The sequence below is a fragment of the Symphalangus syndactylus genome, chromosome 8, assembly GCF_028878055.3.
Source record: "Symphalangus syndactylus isolate Jambi chromosome 8, NHGRI_mSymSyn1-v2.1_pri, whole genome shotgun sequence".
NCBI lineage: Eukaryota > Metazoa > Chordata > Mammalia > Primates > Hylobatidae > Symphalangus > Symphalangus syndactylus.
This window is the reverse complement of record NC_072430.2, coordinates 114,201,928-114,219,020: the sequence shown is the minus strand read 5'-3', so window position 1 is coordinate 114,219,020 and position 17,093 is coordinate 114,201,928. Positions and strand designations below refer to the sequence as shown.

Genomic DNA, 17,093 nt, shown 5'->3' with positions numbered 1-17,093 from the left:
TGAAAATGTTGTTTACTATCTAAGAACTCATTTGCAAATAATTTTATACACTCAAAGATGAAGCAGAGAAAATAAAGGGCATTGGTGACATTTGGTCTTCAAAAATAGGATACATAATATCTTTCCAAGACGATACTGGTATATTCCTTTAAAGGAGGCACATATTAAATCCATGACTTAGAATATCCAAATGCTTTAAGATTGCCCATTTGTCAGAAATGAGACTTACTTGAGCTCCTGACCTAGAACAGTGCAGCAATCCTTATTTATAGTCAGAGGATCAAAAAAGACATGCATTATAGAGTTCCATTTACAGAATATTTCGGTGGCATTTTCAACCCAAACCAATTATTACACTGGCCTCAATTCTACTTTAGAAATGAACATGAAAAATTTTTCTGTATCTATGTATTTCTTAACCATTAGATTATCTTTTAGAAAGTTCATTTATCTGGACTTTTCATATTATTTTCAGCTCAGTAATTTTCATCATCAAGAAAATATGTCCAATTCGATATCTTACCACTATCTTCAGCCAAAGATATATTTTCTTTACTCCCAACTCTCACTCCCAATTTCAGAACAAGTCAAGTCTTCCACCATATACTTTCACTACAGTATTTTGGAGTTCCTACCTAATTTCTTTCTGTTCTAACTGACAGTTCTAAAGTTCTTACTTTGAATCTAGACTGTTTTCAGTTTCTTGATTACCTCTTCATTCTCAGTTTTCCTTTCTTTTTTTCTTTTTCTTTTTTTTTTTTTTTTTGAGATGGAGTCTTGCTCTGTCACCAGGCTGGAGGGCGGGGGTGCGATCTCAGCTCACTGCAACCTCCACCTCCTGGGTTCAAGCGATTCTCCTGCTTCAGCCTCCTGAGTAACTGGGACTACAGGCATGCACCACCAAGCCTAGCTAATTTTTGTATTTTTAGTAGAGATGGGGGTTTCACAGTGTTGGCCAGGATGGTCTCGATCTCCTGACCTCATGATCTGCCTGCTTGCCTCGGCCTCCCGAAGTGCTGGGATAGAGGCGTGAGCCATGGTTTTCCTTTCTAATATAGTCTTTCCTGCAAATTTATTGTTCACAATATAGTATAAATTTTGTAGACCATTTTGTTTATGTGATTTCCATTCTCACAACTATATATGGATACTCTCTCTTCTTTTTTTTTTTGTTTGAGACAGGGTCTCACTTTGTTGCCCAGGCTGGAGTGCAGTGGCATGATCTGGCTCACTGTAACCTCTACCTCCTGGATTTAAGCAATTCTTGGGCTTCAGCCTCCCAGGTGGCTGGTATTACAGGCATGTGCCACCATGCCCAGCTAATTTTTGTATTTTTAGTAGAGACAGGGTTTCACTATGTTGGTCAGGCAGGTCTTGAACTCCTGACCTCAAGTGATCCGCCTGTCTTGGCCTCCCAAAGTGCTGGGATTACAGGCGTAAGCCACTAGGTCCAGCCCTCTCTTCTTTATATGAATTCAAAAAATATATATTAGCACATATTATAGAAAATAAGCACTGTGTTATATACAAAAAGGAAAAGAAAGACGAACGAAGTACAGGTTCTACCCCAAAGCGTTTCCAACCTACTGACTGGAATAAAAACAAATAACACGTAACCTCAGTAAAATGATTGCTATGATCAATTGTATTAGCAAGATATAAACATGGTGCTTGGTGGTGTTCAGAAGAGGAAGATTCATCTGAGAGAATAAAATCAACAACAGCTCTTTATCTTTAATGGTAGACATCTGAGAACCTTTGCTGTAGGGTGGTACCCTTCCAAAATGTTTTTCCTATGACTTGTTGCACAATACTGCATGGGAATGAAAACACCACAATGTAAACTTGCCCATTTACATTCGGCAAATGTAATGTGTCACAAAAGAGAAAATTTTAGACCAATCAGAGGACTGATCATTCATGCTGGAGATGCTTTGCAAGAATCAGAGGTGCTATATGCCAGCATCACTTTGACCTGTGTTTACAAATTAAAAATATGGATTTTCAGGATGCTTAAACTGAATCATATGTATTTAGGATGATTTTTCTCTGAATCTTGATTCCTCCTTTCTTATCTATTTTTGCCTAATGCCTTCTTGCGTATTCCTGAAATCAACTGTATTTTACTCTAATTTCTGTGTTCTAATAACCACCCAGCATTTGCAAAAATTGTTAAAAGCATTGTTAAAAGTTGCATGACAACCTATGACATATGTTTTCCCCTTCCTTTGCTCATCAGCTTGGCTGGTTTTTGAACTGTATTTTCTATGAGTGTTGCTGAATGGTGACTCATTCAGTGAGACGAGCTACACAGTGAGCCGGCAGGACACGGTTTAGTGTCCTTTTCCCCCAGGACTCACGATGCCAGGTCAGATAATGCTGAAGCTACCAGGTCTGCAATGCAGCACCAGTTGTTCTGTTCATCCTCTCCTGATATGATTTCCAGACTCCCCTGACAGTCAAAGCACGTGCTTTATGTAATGTACTGGGGAGCAGTGAGGTGTGAGGGAATGAGAGGAAGAGAAAAAGCCTTGACATACTGAAGCAGAAAGAGTCAGTTTATCTCAATAGCTTGGAGGGGAAAAAAGAGGAATGATAACTGCTGGGTACTCTCCACATAACCTCCCAATTCTAAACTGCAAGGCAGCATTTGGCATACAGTCGCAAATATTTTTCTCAGACATACACAAGTAATATAATCAAAGAATATGTATATGTGTATATATATATATCTCACACATAAAAACACATTATTGCTTGATAAGAAATATAGTCTCAAGACATTTGAGCAATTTATTTGTTCAAAAGTATTAGATTTTTTATCTTATCTTTTTTTTCTTTTTCTCTTTTTTGAGGAGAAAATACTTCGAAACATAACAAAGGACAGATAAAGGCCATGCATAATCCTAACCAAAACAAAGGCTTAGACAGTCCAAAAATGAATCTAGAAGACTCACTTCCATTACTTATTACTTTCATCTGTTCGCTAAAAATAAAAAAGAATTTAAGAATTGTTTTTAATTTTTATCTAAATGGAGGTTCTTTAAATCTCAAAAAAATTGAAAAACGTTAAAAGAAAAATATGATGACAAAACGTGACAGCATATTAGAGGAGAGAAAACCTAACAAGATCTTGGAAAATACAGCATGAGAGAAAGGTCAAGTGAAAATTACAATGATAATTAAATTATATTTGCACTTAAAAACAAACTAGAAAGAATAATTTTCACAAATAGGTCTGAATTGTCACTGGCAAAAATCTGTTTCATTAAGATTCAAATTCAACAAAATAATTTTTAAAATGTCAGTGGACCAAAATGTCTGAGAAAATACTTTTTGCACTTGTGATGTAGTTCTGACATTTAGCACAAAGCGAGACAAGAAATAAGACTGATTTCCACAGTGCATGGGAGGAATTTTCTTGAGGAACACACATAGAAGTATATGTGAATGCAATTAACCTCAGTTTTTAAATATCCTATTATATTGTGTTAGATAGAGCCTTGCTCTTCACAACTTGAAGTGTTTGTAGGCAATTAAAATTCCAAAGAATAAAATCATACCTCAATTTGTTGAGTCATAGGGTTTAATGGAAACAAGTCTTGAGAAACCAAGTTTTCCTCATATATCGATTCAGAATTACCGTCTTAAGAAAATCTCATCCTACCTTAAGACTGGACTAAAGAGCAAAGACAGATTCTTATGGGACAAACTACCTTATAACTGTACAATGAAACAAAACTTTATCTGATGTTGGTTTTTTCCTCTAATTTGTAAAATATCAAAAGCTCTGGCTGGCAATACCTGCTATATACAACCTCATATTATATCAAGAATTAAAGACACAATTCTTTATTATAATATCCATATAAGTTAGCCCTAAATTAGGTTCAAATCCTATTCATCCACAAGCCAAGCCAAATATTATGATTGAAGCTAATCCCCACAACCAGCTTCACCTAGTAGAGAGACCACATAGGACAAAGCAAACGTGACAATACAAACCTCGTGGAACTGTCTTTTCTATCAATCCTTGTCTTTCTCACTCTTTCTAGCCCCAGATGCCTAACCTTTAGAAGGAAAACACTGAAAAGATCCCCATTTTCTGTCCTCATCCATCGGTGCCACCAGGCCCAGATGCTTCGCAGTGAGGCTGTGTGGTTTTCTGCAGATCCACCCTTGAATGCTAAATAACTCTGCTCTGCACACTCCTCTCTCTGCGGAGCTCAGGGAAATGGCAGCCAGAGCAATGAGTGGTTGGCATGGCAACTAGGAAAGGAAAATCTGCAACCTCTCGCTTGTTAGGCGAGCTTGTTTATTTGCTTGGGGGGTTGGTGTGGATGGCTTTAGTCATTTTGCAGGAGAAATGGCTCAGTGCTATTTTGCTCTGCATAAATTAATATCATATTACATAGAATAGGCCATATTTTAAATGGGATGCTGACTCCTATTAGTAAATCGCGAATCTAGAAATGGAGGCAGGGGAGAAAGGGCGAGGTGAAAAAAGGTAGATTTGAATCTTCTGAGATTGAAAAGCAGAACAGAGAGAAAAGCTTTATTAAAGGCATACTCAGCTTTTTGCATGTGAGAGATGCCAAACTTTTCCTTCATGTGTTTTCAAACTTAATAATTGCAGCAATGGGCCGGATGCGGTGGCTCACGCCTGTAATCCCAACACTTTGGGAGGCCGAGGTGGGCGGATCACGAGGTCAGGAAATCAAGACCATCTTGGATAATACGGTGAAACCCTGTCTCTACTAAAAAAATACAAAAAATTAGCCGGGCGTGGTGGCGGGCACCTGTAGTCCCAGTTACTCGGGAGGCTGAGGCAGGAGAATGGTGTGAATCCAGGAGGTGGAGCTTGCAGTGAGCCGAGATCGCACCACTGCACTCCAGCCTGGGCGACAGAGCGAGACTCTGTCTCAAAAAAAAAAAATAATAAATACTACTAATAATAATTGTAGCAGGCCGGGCACGGTGGCTCACACCTGTAATCCCAGCACTTTGGAAGGCTGAGGCAGGCAGATCACGAGGTCAGGAGATCGAGACCATCCTGGCTAACACGGTGAAACCTCGTCTCTACTAAAAAATACAAAAAAAATTAGCCAGGCGTGGTGGCGGGTGCCTGTAGTCCCAGCTACTTGGGAGGCTGAGGCAGGAGAATGGCGTGAACCCAGAAAGTGGAGATTGCAGTGAGTCGAGATCGTGCCACTGCACTCTAGCCAGGGCGACAGAGCAAGACTCCGTCTCGAAAAAAAAAAAAAAATTGCAGCAACAATAAATGTATATAACCGAGTGTTAGTCACTTGGCTGCTGGAGTTATGTGGATGTGATAGTGTAGGGCCAGATTTTAGAAGACATAGCTCCCATGGTGAGTTCCCTGAAAAAGTGACAACGCAAAGCCTGGAAAAGCTTTTCCATTCCTGCCTCTTTGGCAGTGGGTAGGTCTGGATAGTATGCCTGGAAACGATGGGGAGACAAAGGAATCCTGGTAAATTGTGGGGATTATAGTGAGGAATTGCCTTTTAATCTTTACATTTACCCAAGGAGATTGCTGATACTGGCTTTTGATCGTCACGTAGGCACTTTCTACTGTGACCAGCATTTTTTTTTTTTTTTTTGAGACTGAGTCTGGCTCTGTCAGCCAGGCTGGAGTGCAGTGGCGCCATCTCGGCTCACTGCAAGCTCCACCTCCTGGGTTCACACCATTCTTCTACCTCAGCCTCCTAAATAGCTGTTACTACACGCGCCCGCCACCACGCCTGGCTAATTTTTTGTATTTTCAGTAGAGACGGGGTTTCACAGTGTTAGCCAGGATGGTCCCAATCTCCTGACCTCGTGATCCGCCCACCTTGGCTCCCAAAGTGCTAGTATTACAGGTGTGAACCACCATGCCCGGCCTGTGATCAGCATTTTTTTTTACTAGTGTTCACAGCACTGTACTTCAAGATAGTCAAAAATCACCAAAGCCTGATTTTAAATACTTTAAAAATGTTTTAGTATGAATAAACATCTCAAAATTGCCTCCCCTTTTTGTCTACTCAGATTGAAAATTAGGAATAAAGTTATGATATCATATCACTTAAAATTACATGAATGTGGCAGTTCTGGAATAGAAGAATTGTCTGCTTTGCCTGTAATTGATAACTGCTGCAACTAACTGCTGTTCTGAATGTGGCAGATGGGGATGGTGGAAAGAGCACTGGTCTGTAGGGCAAGAGACTTGCATTCTGGTAGTAGTCACATGATCTACTGTGAAAAGTCATCTCACTGGTCCCTTCCAGCTTTCAATCACATCATCCCCAACTGTGATAGAAAAGTAGCTGATTTCACCACTATTTTCTAATAAAGAACAAATCCTGACATTTGCAAAATTAATCCTGAGAGCAAGAAAAAAATACATTCATCTAAAAAAGTCTTGAAAGCTTTCACAATGAGTAGCATATTTATAAAGCCAAGTAAATTATAAACTATAGAAAAAAAAATCCACACCACTTCTTGAGGGTAGGACAGTTGAGAAGAGAGTTGCATGAAATTCCTGAACACTGTGTTCACAATTCACCTCTCTCACTTTCTTACTGTGTAATAATGGGCAAGTTGCTCAGCCATTCTGTGCCTTAGTCTTCTTATTTGTAAAAAGAAGACACTAATAACAGATATCCTCCTGGAAATTGCAAAAAGATGAAATGAGATAAAAGATATGACGGAGCTTTATAAACTGAAGAGCACTATGGCAGCTTGCAATTCTATACACATTTCTAAGCTGTAGTTTTATATATATTTCCATAATAGTTCTGTAAGCAATCCTTGAGGGATGAATAGAAATTAGAAAATTTTTTCCTCTTGGCCGGGCGCAATGGCTCACACCTGTAATCCCAGCACTTTGGGAGGTCGAGGTGGGCGGATCACCTGAGGTCAGAAGCTCGAGACCAGCCTGGCCAACATGGTGAAACCCCGTCTCTACTAAAAATACAAAAATTAGCCAGGCCTGGTGGCAGGCGCCTGTAATCTCAGCTACTCGGGAGGCTGATGCAACAGAATCACTTGAACCCAGGAGGCAGACGTTGCAATGAGACAAGATCGTGCCATCGCACTCCAGCCTTGGAGACAAGAGTGAGACTTCGTCTCAAAAAAAAAAAAAAAAAAAAAAAAAGAAATTTTTTTCCTCTCTTTAGATGAAAAGTGAGCAACAGCAAAATTATTACTTTTTTAGAGCAAGGTCAGAAACATAGAACCACCACTTTGTTTGCACAACCCTGTTTTTGCTGCTAGAAAATACCATATTCAAAATGATTCTATAAACAGGCACAGTAAAGATGGGATTTGATATAATACTGTTAAGGGAATACTAGATGAAGTCAAAACCAATTACACTGTTAAGTCACATGCACAATGATTACAGAAATCAATTGCTTTTCTGTGCTCTTAAAATTTGAAAGTTCACTTTCCATTTTCTAAAATAATTTTCCACTCAATATTTTACAAATTTTACAAATAATCCCTTTTGCCCTCTTATAAGATCTTGATACAAGTTCTAATACGAATTTGGGCCCCAACCCTGGAACTGAAACTTAAGGACGAGGCTCCTAATTATCTTCAGAGCTGAAACTCTGTGGGGACCAAAATGCATTCCTCTTGCTTTCTTCAATAAAGATAACACAGAAAAGAGAGGAAAGAATTATTACAAGCCATTACTCTTATTATTTACGCTTTGGAAAACAATTTTAAAATGATGCTTTAACTTAAATGTGAGACCTCAAGCTATAAAAATCCTAGAAAAAAAGCCCAGGAAAAACTTTTCTGAACATTGCCCTAGGCAAAGAATTATAATGACTAACACCCCAAAAGTAAATGCAACAAAAACAAAAATAGACTAATGGGACTTAATTAGATTAAAAAGCTTCTGCACAGAAAAAGAAATAACCAAAAGAGTAAACAGACGACCCACAGAATGGGAGAAAATATTTGCAAACTGTGTATCCAACAAAGGACTAACGAATGCAAACAACTCAACAAGAAAAAAAAAATCCTCATTAAAAAGTGAGCAACGGACATGAATAGACATTTCTCAAAAGATGCACAAATGGCCAAATAGGTATGTGAAAAAAAATGCTCAACATCACTAATCATCACGGAAATGCAAATTAAAACCACAATGAGATATCATCTTACACCAGTTAGAATGGCCATTATTAAAAAGTCAAAAGACAACAGATGTTAACAATGCTATAGAGAAAAGGGAACCCTTAAACAATGTTGATGGGAATGTTAAATTACTACAGCCTTTATGGAAAACGGTATGGAGATTTCTCAAAGAACTGAAAATAAAACTACCATTCGATCCAGCAATCTCACTACTGGGTATCTACCCAATGGAAAATAAATCATTATATCAAAAAGACACCAGCACTCATATATTTATTGCAGCACCATTCACAAAGGTATGCAATCAACCTAAGCATCCATCAGTGGATGACTGGATAAAGAAAATGTAGTGTAGATACATGGTGGAATACTATGCAGCCATAAAAAAGAATAAAATCATATCCTTTGCAGCAACATGGATAGAACTGGAGACCATTATCTCAAGTCAAATAACTCAGAAAGAGAAAATCAAATACCATACGTTCTCACTTACAAGTGTGAGTTAAACAATGAATACACGTGGACATAAATATGGAAATAATAGACATTGGAGACTCAAAAAGGTGGGAGGGTGGGAAAGAGGTGAGGGTTGAAAAATTACCTATCGAGTACAATGTTCACTATTCAGGTGATGGGTACACTCAAAGCCCAGACTTCACCCCTATGAAATATATTCATGTAACAAAACTGCACTTGTGCCCCCTGAATCCATGAAAATAAAAATTAAAAAAAAAAACAAAGACAAAGGTAAAAATCATGCTTTAGACTTATTATAACAACAGCTTTCCTAAGTGGCTAGATGCTTAATAGTTTCTCATTTCTTTTTTTCATGCTTCTGTGGCATGGCTTCTAAAAAGGACACTTTAGTGGTAAGAAAAAATCTTAAAGAATGAAAAATCTTGCTATAGTTGAGGAAATAATTCTTTTTATGGGTAGTTTTAAATCATAAAATAGGGGACAAAATCTAGATTATTATTATCATTATTTTTTTGAGACAGTGTCTTGCTCTGTCATCCAGGCCGAAGTGCAGTGGCCTGATCACAGCTCACTGCAGTCTTGACCTCCCTGGGCTCAGGTGATCCTCCCAACTTTGCCTCCCGAGTAGCTGGGACCACAGGTGTGTGACATCACACCCGGCGAATTTTTTTTTTTTTTTTTTGAGATGAGGTTTTGCCATGTTGCGCAGACTGGTCTCGAATTCCTGGGCTCAAGCAATCTACTCACCTCACCCTCCCAAAGTGCTAGGATTATAGGTGTGAGCCACTGCACCCAGCCAATTTAAATTATTATTGCCTTCTAACATTCTCCACTCTCCCACCCTCTGGTGTCAGTGCATAAGATCAAGGATATACTGACTATGGGTTTGCATCTTTAAAAATTATTATTGCCTATAATGAAGATGAACATTGAAGGAGTGGATGAGGGGGAAAAAAGTAAGGATCTTGGTTGAAGTGAGCCCACTCTAACGAAGGAGAAAAGGGGGAAGAAGATGACGATTGCAATTTATTTATCATGTGATCTTATTTACATAGATGGTTAAAAAGAAACAACCTTGGAGAAAATATTATTTTAAAATGCAAAGAGAGGACTATAGCAAAAAAAGAAAGTAGAGAGAAGATTTTTGGATTTAATCAGTAATGTCCTGGATACTACAACATATAGCTATGGACCTGATGTGACTGAGAAATGCCTCATGCTAACAGTGTCCCTGAGAAATATCCTTTATAGGGAAAAATGTAATACACTGGTAGATTGTATAAAAGAGTGAGCTGATGTATAGATCCCTGGTCCTTTTTAAAATAATCACATCAAAATATTATGCCAGCTCATATCTATACTCTCTATCACCAAAGGATAGCATTTCTAAATACCATATTTGGGATTTAAGAGCATCTGTTTATGCTGGAGATGATTTTTATTACACAATTTGTGAAACAGCTGTCAATAACCCATGAATGATAAAAGTTGTTATTTGTTAAATTAGAGTTTGGAAATAAATTTAATTGCACATTAACTCATCACTGGAACATCCTCTGTAGATATGAAAAGATAATATTTTACATTTTCCTTTTTCTATAGATTTCTACACACGCATATCTCATGGATTCAATACTTGGCTGGTTATTTCTAGATGAAAGTTAATTTAAAAATCACACCACAGTTTAGTTTGGATTTACAATCACTCTGGTAGCCCACGGCTGACTGTTTGCAATTTTTGTCACTCAGAACATACATACAAAACCTTTGTAATCAGTCTCCAAAAGCTAATACCAAATGTGTTTGATACATGTTGAGCTGAATTTAAAATTAACTCCAGATGGTCCTAAACCCATCATTTAAAAGAAATGCCTTTTAGCCTCTTTTAAATGTATATTATTTTCTCAGAGAAGCTGGTGATAACACACTGACTTGACAAATAGATTTTTCTGATACTCTCAAATACTTAAGATCACTGAACAGATGAAATACTGAATGGTGTTGGTTTTTACTCCATGACCAAGCACACTGCAGTGATTTTTTTTTAGTGTATTACAAGCCTTCATAACAGGCACTGAGAGTCAACTGGTGAGAGCACAAAGTAAGACTTTTCAATTGTTTTCACCATTAATGTGAAGAGGACTTTCTTCTTTTTGAATTTATTCATTTATTCCTTCATTTACTCACTCACTCAACACACATTTATGGAATATCAAAGGTCTAATGCCAGGTGTTGCAAGATACGATGACAAAAAAAACCTTGACATATCATACTAACTCTTTTCTACCTCACAACCAATATGCTATAATATGCTCTCATCCCCTCATGCTGCAATCCCTTCAAAATCCTTTTAGTGCTCCTGACACCCAAATTCCACCCTCTTAAAGTTGTGTATACTCAGCTATAGAAAAATATTACTTGATCAAGAGTGCTATGTCATCCATATTGATACCACCACTACCACCAATAATAATAAAATTAATTAATAGTTATTATTTCTTGAGCCATTCACTTTGTACACTTTACTATCTTATTTAATCCTCATTGTAACCATGAAACATGCAAATAATATTTTTATTTCATTCTCAACCACAATTTCATACTAATTGAATGTATGTGCCTGTGGGGCACTGCACAGCTTCTCAAATCCTGGAATCAGGTTGGACACTATCACTCTCTTCTTCCACTTCACATGGATTTCTGCAGGGTACTTGCTTTTATCAGAACAACTGCTGAAAACCTATCTTTGCAAAGATATGATATGTTAAAGGAATATAGTGTAATGTAATGTTGAAACTGTGAACTATCTTGAGCTAATAGTTAAGGCAGTGTTTGACAGATATTATCACTGTTCCCCTTAAATATTTAAAATATCTTGTTGTATTCTTGTGAATTTGCTGCAGCACCCCAAGATGATAAGAAGATTTTGCGCATAATTTGGGGACTTTGGCCCAAAGTAGAAATAATCTGCTTTAAACTTTGCCTTTCTATACTGCTCATGTGGCACTTACATGTTATGCTCTGTATCCAAATAAACATATGCACAAGTCTCATGTCTGCTCCAAGATCATCTGATCCACGAAGTTCTGGGACCATTTCTTGCACATGCACTGGCCACAGAAGCTAACACAACGCCTTGCATGTAGAAAAGCTAAACTGTAGTTTGTTGAATGATGGGTTAAAAAAATTACAGTATGTATTTATGTATTTTGCATTTTTCTGCTCTAAAAAATATGCTTCTAATCAATCCATTGAATTTAGGTCCAAGGTCATTTAAGAGAATTAAAAAAAAAAAACTATTTGTAAAATTTTCTTTCAATGAGTTAAAACGCTGACAGTTTCTAGCAAAACATACATATACTCAGCCTGCAAAAATTCACGTGATAAAAATTAAATAGGGGAATGGGATTGAGAATACAGCTAATGTGGGGAAATGTCAAGTTAGTTGCCATGATTTTTCTCTTCTTTTATTTCCTCTGACTGACTGGAAGTTCAGTCCTAGCACTACTGAAAGAGGATCAGTGCTGTATATTAATTCACTTTCAGACTAAACTGACTTCAAAGCACAAAGCAAGCACTTGGTGACAGCAGAGCCCTTAGTTACCTGCTGTTTCTCTGTCAGCTGAGGTCAGCTCTCCGTTGATCCCATTCTCTTTGGTATTTGAATAGGTGCCCTGTGACCCATGCTCTCCAAAGGCACCCTCTTCATCCTCCCTGTATGGGAATCCATTGGCGCTTCGGACAAGTCCTTCCCCTGCTCCGCCTTGATCCTTAATCTCAGGTGGATGTGAGTGTGCAGATGCCTCTGTTAGCGGTGCTGAGGTCCAGTGAGGTGCCTTTGCTTCGTCTTTCCGTTCATCTGCCATTCTTCAATGCCTTGTTATTTCTCCTGCAATTGAAAGAGGAAAAATAGTAGCTATTACTTTGGGGACATCTTCTGATCTGATATTGGTTGTACCAAGATAGGAGAAATTTATAGCAAACCGCGTGGCTTTCTATAGTCAAAGAAAACATGTACAATAACCTATGTTTAATATCAAGAATGGGTCAATTAGTTCATCTTGAGTTTTACAGACTGTTTCTGGAATATTAGTTCTTTTAAAATAAGATCAATGTCATTCTACACAAATTCCTTTTTGTAAACAAAAACAAAACAAAACAAAAAACAAAACAACAATAAAAAAACTAGTGTTTGGCATTTAGGTACACATCTTAATGAACTTTCATTTAATTATGGTCTTGAATGTTGACCGTATGGTAGAGTCAAGGAATCCTTCAGCATAGGGAAAATCTGCAGTATGAGAAAACTGGCTAGAAAAAGTGGGAGGAAGAATGACAGGAGGAATTCTATACCATGAAAAATTATCCCACGTACTCTCTTAAATCATGACTTTCAGTGAGATCTAGAAAAGACAATAACTAACATATTAGCCGTTTTGGTTTCAAGGGTGTTCAATTAAAGCCAAAGGTAGATACGCTTTTCTGGATATTGTGAATTAAAAGAAAGATAGCTTTAACTTAATTTTTTGATAAACTTTCCTGGACCCTATCTATAGACTAACAGGAAATGATATTTTCTATTAATATAAATCTTACAGAAAGAAAGGAAATAAATATAACATTAGGCCTACATCCTATCTTATGGCATTCTTAGCTAAATCAAATAAGATGTGAAAAAGTTAAAACCATTGACATATAACAGGAAGTTGTAAATTATAGTAAAGGATGAATGAGTTGTGGAGGAGGTGTTCTACGTGTTAATTGGATGGAAGATACTGCATGACCTTCTCTTACAAGCTGATATTGTGGCCGGAATTGGTGGGTTCTTGGTCTCACTGACTTCAAGAATGAAGCCATGGACCCTCATGGTGAGTGTTACAGTTCTTAAAGGAGGCGTGTCTGGAATTTGTTCCTTCTGATGTTCAGATGGGTTCGGAGTTTCTTCCTTCTGGTGGGTTCGTGGTCTCGCTGGCTCAGGAGTGAAGCTGCAGACCTTCGCGGTGAGTGTTACAGCTCTTAAGGCGGCGCGTCTGGAGTTGTTCGTTCCTCCAGGTGGGCTCCTGGTCTCGCTGGCTTCAGGAGTGAAGCTGCAGACCTCCACGGTGAGTGTTACAGCTCATAAAGGCAGTGCGGACCCAAAGAGTGAGCAGTAGCAAGATTTATTGCAAAGAGCAAAAGAACAAAGCTTCCACAGCGTGGAAGGGGACCCGAGCGAGTTGCCACTGCTGGATGGGGCAGCCTGCTTTTATTCTCTTATCTGGCCCCACCCACATCCTGCTGATTGGTAGAGCACGGTGGTCTGTTTTGACAGGGCACTGATTGGTGTATTTACAATCCCTGAGCTACAAATAAAGGTTCTCCACGGCCCTACCAGATTAGCTAGATACAGAGTGTGGACACAAAGGTCCTCCAAGTCCCCACCAGAGTAGCTAGATACAGAGTGTCGATTGGTACATTCACAAACCCTGAGCTAGACACAGGGTGCTGATTGGTGTGTTTACAAACCTTGAGCTAGATAGAGTGCCGATTGGTGTATTTACAATCCCTGAGGTAGACATAAAAGTTCTCCAAGTCGCCACCAGAGTAGCTAGATACAGAGTGTCGATTGGTGTGTTTACAAACCTTGAGCTAGATAGAGTGCCGATTGGTGTATTTACAATCCCTGAGGTAGACATAAAAGTTCTCCAAGTCGCCACCAGAGTAGCTAGATACAGAGTGTCGATTGGTGCATTCACAAACCCTGAGCTAGACACAGGCTGCTGATTGGTGCATTTACAATCCCTTAGCTAGACACAAAGGTTCTGTAAGTCCCCACCAGACTCAGGAGCCCTGCTGGCTTCACCCAGTGGATCCCGCACCAGGGCCGCAGGTGGAGCTGCCTGCCAGTCCTGCGCCGTGCGCCTGCACTCCTCAGCCCTTGGGTGATCGATGGGACTGGGTGCCTTGGAGCAGGGGGTGGCGCTCGTTGGGGAGGCTCCGGCCACACAGGAGCCCATGGAGGGCGGGGAAGGCTCAGGCATGGCAGGCTGCATGTCCCGAGCCCTGCCCCACGAGAAGGCAGCTAAGGCCCAGCGAGAAATTGAGCACAGCAGCTGCTGGCCCAGGTGCTAAGCCCCTCACTGCCCGGGGCGGGCAGGGCCGGCCGGCCGCTCGGAGTGTGGGGCCCGCTGAGCCCACGCCCACCCGGAACACGAGCTGGACTGCAAACACCGGGCGCAGCCCCGGTTCCCGCCCACACCTCTCCCTCCACACCTCCCCGCAAACTGAGGGAGCCAGCTCCGGCCTTGGCCAGCCCAGAAAGGGGCTCCCACAGTGCAGCAGCGGCTGAAAGGCTCCCCAAGTGCCACCTAAGTGGGAGCCCAGGCAGAGGAGGCGCCAAGAACAAGCGAGGGCTGTGAGGACTGCCAGCACGCTGTCACCTCTCAATATTACCAAGTTTAGATATATAATTGAAAAGAAGTGATTCACCACTCAGTTTTGGAAAGTGTTGCCCACCACGTAGCCTTATTGATGGCTTATCGTCTCCACAGTAAGGATGACAATACAAGCAATACTGTCTTTGATGGAAACTAAGAACATCTTCCTTTTTTCAAAAAAGTATCTCAAGCAAAGGCCTCCAAACAAGTAAGCAAAAATTATATTAAGACAAATCCACTTCTTACTACCAAGCTCTGTTTGGAGAAAGTATAAATAAAGTAAGTTTTCCCATCAGATTACTAACAAGCATTTGTCTGGGGGTTTTTTAACTGAATTTTGTTGCTATCCTCCGCTCTCTCTATTTTCTCTTCATAGCAGGAAGAGCTGGATGAGTTAATTCATTTAAGCCAATTTGACTACAGCACCAAATCTCTCCCAAAACTGATTCCCAAAACATCTCTATTTATGTTCCCTAAGAACACATTTAATCAGGATGTAAAAATTTAGCTCTTAAAACATTGATTGATGGGCTTATGAGTAAATCAGGGAGTATCGCCACCTCACTAACTATATGTAAAGAATTGTGTGCACAGGAGAGTTTTCTCATCTACTAAATGAGAACAATGCTTAGTTTATTGGTTTGTTACCAAGTTTAAATAGAATAAAATAAAGGGCTCAACACAGTTCCTGGCATGCTCAATAAACAGTAGTTATTACATTTGTTATTGTTTGTTAATTATATCATTAATCATTACATATACAACATTGGCATAGGAATAGGAGCCTGAAAACTTGGTGAGTACAATAATGAGAGTTACTTGCAAATCTGTCCCCAGATATTGTGTAGGGATGAATGGATATCCCAAGACAGGCATGGCAAATGTACCAGACATGGTAGCCTAATGAGAATAGAGCATCCTCGGAATTAACCTCTCCCTGTGTACACTGAAAAATTAGCTACATCTTTTTTATAAAAACCATTCTGCAGTGTTCTACACTCCATTCTGCCATTTTCTTCCAGTCACATATCAAAAGATCTAATTGGGTAGCCTAAGCATTGTGTTTCTGCTGAGTTGTGGCATCTTCATATATGTAAAAGATTGAGGAAATTATCTAAATTCCAATTGTGACCTTTTGGATCACAACATTTTACTGATAGATTCTTGCCTACTTCAGTATCCTAATCTTTACATGCTTTTATTTCTTTTTTGTTTGTTTGTTTTACCAAAGAGCTTAATTAAGATTTCCATATTCTTATATGGCCCAATTTATTTTGTGTACACAGAGAACATTGTAAACAGAAAAAGTTTCACATAAATAACATGCCTTGTTGATGTAGCTTTTTCTGAGTTAATAGGCTTTATATTTTTGAAACAGTTTTAAATTTATAAAAATATTAAGCAGATACTACAGAGATCACCCATCTACCCCCTGCATACAGTTTTCCCTATCTTAAACATTTTGCATCAGTATGGTACATTTATATAATTAGTGAACCAATATTGATATATTACTTTTAACCACAGTCCATAGTTTATTTAGATTACTTTAGTTTTTACCTAATGTCTTTCGTTTTCGTTTCAGGATCTGATCCAGGGTACTATATTATATTTAGTCCTCATGTCTCCTTAGGTTCCTTTAAGACTTTGACCTTGAAAGTTTTGATGAGTACTAATCAGATAAACCATAGGATACCCCTCTATTGAGATCTGTCTGTTTTTTGTAATGATTAAAGTTATGTGTTTTGGGGAGGAAGACCACAGAGGTAAAGTGTTCAAATGAGATGCTAAGCTACGTGGGTAGGAACACTATGAGCCTTCTGAAAGCTTTTGATATGCTACTGGATATTTGAATCTCAGGCAAAGGCAGTGGTGTGCAAAACATCCCAAACCAATTGGCCACAAAACTTTTTCTAACACCGTATTTATTAACATCCCCAAGAGGATCTGGGAAATAGTTAGGTTTGTACTTTAGCCCATGTTTAACCCTAGGAGTTCTAGCCACCAAATATTAAAAGCAAATACAACAATATAAGCACCCACAACTCTCAGTT

At 39.0% G+C, this 17,093-nt stretch overlaps 1 protein-coding gene across 23 annotated transcripts in view; it reads right to left on the bottom strand.

Moving 5' to 3' along the window:
• MAP2 (microtubule associated protein 2) overlaps window positions 1-17,093 on the bottom strand; it is a 303,981-nt gene that overhangs the window by 68,120 nt on the left and 218,768 nt on the right. For 22 of the 23 annotated variants that reach the window (XM_055290436.2, XM_055290437.2, XM_055290439.2 and 19 more), the window contains one exon: window positions 12,228-12,512. In XM_055290436.2, the coding sequence (XP_055146411.1) occupies window positions 12,228-12,489 (262 nt within the window). In that variant the 5' untranslated portion in view covers window positions 12,490-12,512. Of the gene's footprint in view, window positions 1-4,005; window positions 4,716-12,227; window positions 12,513-17,093 lie in introns of those variants that run through there. The other variant, XM_055290450.2, reaches the window with a different exon arrangement.